At 35.6% G+C, this 7,867-nt stretch overlaps 1 protein-coding gene across 1 annotated transcript; it reads left to right on the top strand.

The window, feature by feature from the left end:
• The first annotated feature begins 3,813 nt into the window (after positions 1-3,813).
• LOC145077208 (uncharacterized) lies at positions 3,814-4,962 on the top strand. The gene is made up of 2 exons (XM_079022969.1): positions 3,814-4,063; positions 4,150-4,962. Exons 1-2 carry the CDS (start codon positions 3,890-3,892, stop codon positions 4,729-4,731), a joined length of 756 nt encoding a protein of 251 aa, XP_078879095.1. The 5' UTR covers positions 3,814-3,889; the 3' UTR covers positions 4,732-4,962.
• Positions 4,963-7,867: the final 2,905 nt, after the last annotated feature.

Raw genomic sequence — 7,867 nt, 5'->3', positions numbered from 1 at the left:
AGCTGATTCAACTTGCGAATTAGAGTACATAGCAGCAAGCGGAGCGGCGAAGGAGGAAATATGGCTGAAGAACTTCATCGGAGACCTTGGAGTTGTACCAGCTATAAAGGAGCCTATGGAGATTTTATGTGACAACGAGAATGCAGTTGCCTTATCCAAGGAACCAACGGATCATGGCAGATCTAGGAACATCGACATAAAATACCACTTCATTAGACATCGAATAGAAGAAGGCCTCCTTGTGGCAAAGAGGGTATCATCTGATGAGAACCTAGCAGATCCCCTCACGAAGGGACTGAGTAGGGTTAAGCACTTACAGCATGCGAGATGCATCGGGCTGAAGGACGATGTTAGTTTTAATGATTAGATTGGTTTCAAAACTTGTAATAGTTGAAATGTAATTGACATTTTATGCTTAAATAAAAGGTGCTTTTTATTATTGTTTCACTTTGCATGTTTTGACTTCCAGAAGAATTATATTATTCAAAATATCCACAGTCGATCGTACATTAGAAGTAGGTATTGAAGCAAGACTGTCATGAATTTGGCTTATAGATTGGTCTAAATTGTATTAGACATAACAAAGTTTGTTGCAACATTCAAGGGTGCTCATAAGGTCTGAGTATTGGATTAATCCCACGCTCATTTGTATCACTTCATGGAATTTATCTCGAGTGATCATGAGACGATAATATCATATAAGTCTTCAAATCAAGAGATACGAGTTGTTGACTATGAGTTGGTTGTGTATTGATAGTATGAAACCGCTTCAGTAACTTGATGCTATAAAACGTGTTGTTGAGTACAATTTGATGAGTAGTTAGTACAAGCATATGAGTCGAAGTTTATCTGTTCCTTTCAGTCTTTGGAGGATTAAAAGCGGTATCTTGGGCCCCTAGATGATTTTTTTTACCTATGTGTCGGGCCCGGTCAGAACTAAATTGATGTGTTCGATTAAGTTCTATGTCAAACAAATCGGAAATCGGGAAACAAACGGTTGGACAATAAGTATGACGTTCTTCCATGTATTTGTCTGGCTAATATCTTGAGAACAGAGGATTATATGATCACTTATCTAAAATGGAGCGTCTCAGTTCGACGGAGGCTTTTAAGGGCTACGATTGCTAGTCGGTGTTTTAAGTCGTACTTACAGTTATAGTTATTAGACTTATCCAAGTGGGAGACTGTTGGATTTAGTGTCTAAGCCCATAACTATAATTGATATGTACTTGACCCGAGAGTAGCATGGTCTATTTGGGTTGCATGGCATCGGAACAATTTGTAATGATGGACTTTTGAGAAGAGGATATTCATGATTTATTAATATATTATAATTATAATATATTAATATGAAATCATATTATTTAATTAGTATTGATCAAGAATTAATTTGGAATTAATTTTGTGATCAAAAGAAATTAATTAGATATAAGGGGTTGATTTGGTAAATCATTCATTCTTATGGTGTGGGCCAATGGAGGTTGAAACCCATGGAGCATGAGGAATATGGGAGGTCACGCACATTAAGGTTTACATGGTGTAACCTTAGTTTTGCCACACTATATAAGAAACCCATGAGCTCCTAAAATCAGTACCCTAGTGTTCTTGGAAGATCCATAGCCGATTTTTTAGTGCAAGTATTCTCTCTCAAGTCCTCCATTGTTGGTGGTGTTGTGTGAAGCATTTGAGGTATCACATTTGGGGTGGTAGGCTCTTAAAGGTCCAAGGAATCAAGCTACAAGAAAAGGTATGTGTTCTAAATAGATTTTTGTTATACAAGTACCCATGTTTGTATGCTAGTTAGGGAATACTTTGGAAAATTATTTTGCATGTATAATTAGAGAAAACGTAGATCCAAAGCATTTAGGGTAGTATGTGCACCTTAAGATTGTTAGGATGCTCAAAACCCCTCACTTTATAGAGATGTATGTCCAATACATGTCTAAGATCCATTTTAGGTAAAAAAAAATGAGCTCTAAAGACCAACACTTAAGCAAATCACAAGAACTTCTATCAAAGACTAGATCCACCACATATAACACTCTTGGGACTTAGGAAAGTCATATTGTTGCCAACTTTATGATTTCCTTCTCTCCAAACCTCATCAAACATGAAAAACATGGGATAATATTCAAGATCTAACCAGCGAATGACATAAAACAAGGAACTTAAACACTTACAACGGTCAAGAGATGCCCAAAACAGATCTTCACTTAAGCCAAGAGGATCCACAATCCTTTCTAAGGCCTCTTCTTTCTTCACAAGCAACCAAAGCCACGAAAATGAACTCACAACTCTTAAGGGGGAATTAGGGTTAGGGTTTCTGGAACTTAAGGGTGATGGATGCTTATAAGGAACCCTAAAATTGGATTAAAGGTGTTTAAATACGAATGGAACCCTAAAAAAGTCATGAGCTTGGGCCTAAATAGATGCCACACTGTGGCCTTCCTTGGCCACATCGTGGTGGTCCAAAAAAATATGCGATCCGATTAATCATTTCCACGACGTGGTATCCTAGCGCGACGCCGTGGCACATGGTCTCTTCCAAAATTTCATATTCGACCCTTGATAATCGGGAGCATAACCAATTTAAAACACGGGTATTACATATGTGCTAAATACCAGTGAGAGTTTAAACCACATTTTCTTCAATTTTGGGTTGTGTAAATATGTGTGGAGCAACTTTGAAAAGTAATGGAACATAAATGTTATTGGTGATTTTAGCGTCACCAGACATTTTGTGTAATTGGAACTAATATGTGAGAGGGGTCAAGAGGTTGCGCCGCAAAAGATCTTCAGGCATTTGAATTAGTATCAATTACGGAAAATTCGAATTCTAGTGAGTGATATTGGTATGATTGACATAGATCCTCGGTTTTGGAAACCATTAATTATGTCATTAGTTTCGTGATTTACTTAACTAATTTAAAAGACACAAATCCTAATTGTCAAGTATAAAATACAACTCCTCAATTGAGCCATATAGATGTCTTCTTAACTTTCATTCTTTAAAATAATTTTATAATTCTTTGGCAATTTGGTTTACGTTTTTTGTCTAAATTCGTGAGTGTCCTTTTCAATTATCTTAGATTGGATTTCTTATAACCCGAACATATGATAGTAGAAATATTAGTTCGGAAAACGACGTTACGTATTCCAATTGGTGTCTAAATTCGTGAGTGTCCTTTTCAATTATCCTAGATTGAATTTCTTATAACCCGAACATATGAAAATAGAAATATCAGTTCGGAAAACGACGTTACGCATTCCAATTGGTTGCCCTAATAAATGCCACCTTTGTTCACAACATATACTATATGTACAAGCTGATTGACAACCAAAAGATTGATTGATTTTCTAGATTGGTCGTGGAAGCTACAGTAGGAATAATTATTTAGAGATCTAAAGAATGAGGAATAATCTCCTTTTTTTAAAAGATAAAATGTGTCCCTATTTTATGTTTTTTTTTTTTTTTTTTTTTTTTTTTGAACTGTGTTAACACGTCTTTCAACAAATTTATGGCTGCAATTTCCCTAGTGGAGCTTCTCTTAAAAGTAATAATCGCTAGCCATTTTTTGTTTTTCTTTTGCTAGCCCCTGGCTAGATCTATTTTCTTTCTTACATTTTTAATCAATCCGTTTTCAAAAAAAAAAAACAACGTAATCCAAAGCTGTACACTAGCAAACAAAAGAAAGATATAATATTGATGTAAAATAGCCTGGAGGAAGAATATTCATTTGCAAGTTGTGTATAGCATCTCATTTCCTACCATAACTCATTGACAAAGTCAGATCCACCCCTCCCATTAAATACCTCAAAACCATGCTATGTTGACTTCCTTCCCATCGGATACCAAAAAGAAACTCAGTTGCGAAGAGAAAAAAGAAAGATGGGGTGGACATGGAAGGAAGAACACTTGGATATAATCCTAGTCCCATCTGGGTTCTTGATCATGTGCGTCTATCATCTCTTTCTTTTCTATAGATATCTCAAGCATCCTGAAACCACAGCGATCGGATACGAGAATCATAACAAAAAGGCATGGGTTGAAAAAATGCTTCTGGTATATATAACTTCAACCACTTGTATTTCATAACAAAATTGTCTTCTTTCTATATTTTCTTTAAAACTTTTCTTGAAATGATGCAGATTGACACCAAAGATAGAGGGTTTGTAGTAGCTGTTCTTAATAGCCACTTATCTGCTTCAACTTCCTTGTGTTCTATTTCTCTAGTTCTATGTTCTCTTATCGGAGCTTTACTAGGAAACTCATCTAATAACTTTCTTACAAGCACTTTTATCTTTGGTGACACAAGTAAATCCACCAGCTCTATCAAATACATCGGCATTTTATCATGCTTCCTACTGGCGTTTGCTTGTTTTGTACAAACTACAAGACATTTTGTGCATGCTAGTTTCCTCATAAGCATGCCAACAGGTTCTGTTCCTGTTCTTTGCATCCAAAAGTCGGTGATAAGAGGAAACAATTTTTGGACAGTAGGATTGCGTGCACTCTACTTTGCAATCACTTTGCTCCTATGGATTTTCGGTCCAATTCCTATGTGTGTTGGTTCTGTAGCTACAGTCATAGTCTTGCATTTTCTAGATGTCAATAAAGCACCCATGATTGAGTATGGATCACACAAGGGTTCTACCAGTGATCATTTGCGGAAGATTGGACATGAACTAGCTTCTGTGGTTAGGCCTTTTGAACACAACGGAAGGCCATAGAGATATGCACGAAAACCCGTTGAAATCTAGTTATTTCGAAGCTTAAATCTATGTTCTTGCTTATTTGTTCTTTTTCTTTTGTTGATTCTAAGATGATTCTTATCATCAGAACCAGCTTAATTGGTTGGGTATTGTAATTATGTTTATAGATAAACAATCAATCGTGAGAATATCTATAAATATGTTATGTTTCGGTTACTAGACAAGACCAGCTATTTATTTTTTTCTGAACCTATCTTTTATGTTTCCTTGATTGACTTATTCTTTTGCTTTTCCTTTTATATTTTCAAATCTATCTTTCATATTTCGTAGATCCAATTCTTTTACAAATTATTAGTCTGAGTAGTGTCCAAATATATAATAAAGCAAGGTTTTATGTACTATATACATATTTAAATTTAATCTGACTTCGTTTAAGCAAAAAATTAATACCCAAGCACTTCAATCACTATTTGAATTAGGAACCAAAACAATGGAGATTTCAAATTTTTAACCAAAGAAACAGCAAGTTGACTAAAAGAATGTAGGTTGTAGAAATCATTAGTCAATATTTATTAAAGAATTATTAAACGCGACTTGGAAATATAGTATTCGAGTTATTCAATTAGAGCATTTAAAACATTATCGTATTTTAATTCCTAATTTATGTACACCATATTTTCATAGCAACTATATTTCCACTTATCAATTTGATGCTTCTATTTATAATAGAATTGTTTTTACATTTTTGCTATTAATTGAAATTTACGAAAATAAGTATTTAACATAAAATGCTGAATTTTAAGAGGTACAACCCCTTAAAACATCATATACAACAAGTTCATGCGTTGAATCTTATTTGGTCAACAAAAGTCATAAAGTCAAGGGCTGAGAGTGGGTCATTCGATTCAAATTTTTCTAAAAGCCTACATAGAATGTGTTTGACTCAAAAGTCATAAAGCCAAGGGATTTGATTCAAATTTTTCTAAAAGCCTACATAGAATGTGTTTGACCAGATGAAGTCTGTTGAATCCGAGATCTTGGCAAATATACGAGGAATCTAGCCAGTCTCCCTTATATATGGCGTCAATATGTTAAGCACTTGAACTTTATCAACTTCATCTCCACACTCTTTCACCGCCTTCATCAATCTCTCTTCTTCCCTCTAAGAGAAACCCTAAACATCTCCTATAAAATAGACGTTATTATATGGTTATATCTACTTAATCAAGCATAAATCAGAAACCTTTGAAAGGTTCAAATAGTTTAAACATGAAGTCAATAATCAAAGGCAAGAAGATAAAGATGCTCTGATCTGACAAAGGCAAAGAGTATCTTAGTATCGAGTTCCACGACTATCTCAAGGAATGTGAAATTATTTCACATTTGACTCCTCCTAGGACACCACAACTTAATGGTATAGCTGAGAGGCATAATCGGACATTGTTAGACATGGATCGTTGCATGATGATTCGGGCTTCTCTTTCCATTTCTTTCAGGGGGTATGCCTTAGAGACAGCCGCTCATATCCTCGATTGTCCCTACCAAGAAGTTTGCCGAAAAACCTCATCAGATGTGAACAAGGAAAGTTCCCTCATTAGCATATATTTTGGTTTAGGGTTGTGAAGCTTTCGTTACACGAAAGACTCATGACACGCTACATCCTAGAAGTGAAAGATGTATTTTCATGGGTTACCCTCAAAAGTCTTTTGGATATTTGTTTTTCAGACCTAGTGAAAACATGGCCTTTATAGCACGAAGAGGAGTCTTTCACGAAAGAGAGCTCATATGCAAAGAGGGCAGTGGGAGTACAATTAACCTTGAAGAGATTCAAGAGTCAACCAATGAATGAACCATAGAAGACATTAGCGCTCAACTAGAGGACGAGACTCCCGTTGAACCCATTGATAAATCATTACCTCTTCACCAATCTGGCAGAGTTAGCATGTCACATGAGTTCTATGGTTTCCATATAACTACAGAGGGTGACATATTTGTAAGTGATTGTACACTCGTAAATTTGGATGAGCCAGCTAACTACAAGGAAGAAATGGTAGGCCATGAAGCTGCCAAGTGGAAAAAGGAAACGGATAGCAAGATCAAGTCCACGTATGATAACCAAGTTTGAAATTTCATTGATCAAGAACTTGGTCAAAAGACACTTTATTGCAAATGGATCATCAAAAAGAAGATCGACATGGATGGAAAGATATACACTTTCAAGGAACGACTGGTTCCGAAAAGATTTACTCAAACCCTAGGGATTGACTATGTTTTCCATAGCTGCCTTTCATGATTATGAAATATGGTAGATGAATGTAAAAACCGCTTTCCTTTGGAAGTTGGCTAAAATGTTTACATGAGTCATCCAGAGGGTTTTTGTAGATGCAAAGTTTCCTAGTAGCGTGTGTACGCTTGAGAAATCCATTTATGGATTGAAACAAGTGTCTTGTAGCTGGAATCTTTACTTCCATAAGAAACTCAGAGAATTTGGTTTCTCTAGGAGCGAAGATGAGTCTTGTGTTTATGTCATGGCTAGTACGAGTATAGTAACCTTTCTAGTATTGTAGGTTGATGACATACTCCTTATGGGGAACGACATTCCAACTTTTGCAAGAAGTAAAGTCTTCGCTTGGAAAGTGTTTTGCTAAGAAGGATCTATAAGACCCGGCCTATATTCTTGGGATAAGAATGTTAAGGGATAGAAAGAAAAGATTAATTAGTCTTAGTCAAAATACATACTTGGATAAGGTACTGAAACATTTTAGTATGGAGAATTCCAAGAAAGGAGAGCTACATATTCAGAGTAATGCCAAATTGAGTACAAATCAAATCCCTAGTATAGATAAAGAGACAGGAGAAACGAGTTGATTTCCATATGCTTCGGCTGTAGCATTGATTATATACGCTATGAAATGTACTCGCCCTGAGGTGTCATTTTCTTTAAGCATGGACATTCTCTTTCAGGGAAATCATGACAGAGCTTATTGGATAGCAATAAAGAATATTCTCAAGTATCTAGAAAGGACAAAGGATCTGATTCTAGTCTTTAGTGGTTATGATCTGTAACATCCTAATTTTCAAGACCAAAAATTTCATTTTTGATATAACGATTTATAAAACATTTATAAGAAAACATTATCGAGTCACATTACTT

Source organism: Lactuca serriola, chromosome 9 (genome assembly GCF_051521515.1).
Source record: "Lactuca serriola cultivar US96UC23 chromosome 9, Lser_US96UC23_V15, whole genome shotgun sequence".
NCBI classification, from domain to species: Eukaryota; Viridiplantae; Streptophyta; class Magnoliopsida; order Asterales; family Asteraceae; genus Lactuca; species Lactuca serriola.
Note: the sequence above shows the minus strand (reverse complement) of the source record. Positions and strands in the feature narration are given on the sequence as shown.

What these genes read in the sequence shown, in the direction of transcription:
- LOC145077208 (XM_079022969.1), top strand. Translation starts at nt 3,890, where the DNA reads ATGGGGTGGACATGGAAGGAAGAACACTTGGATATAATCCTAGTCCCA. An exon ending in GGGTTGAAAAAATGCTTCTG is followed by an intron (nt 4,064 to 4,149) that starts GTATATATAACT and finishes GAAATGATGCAG; the next exon opens with ATTGACACCAAAGATAGAGG.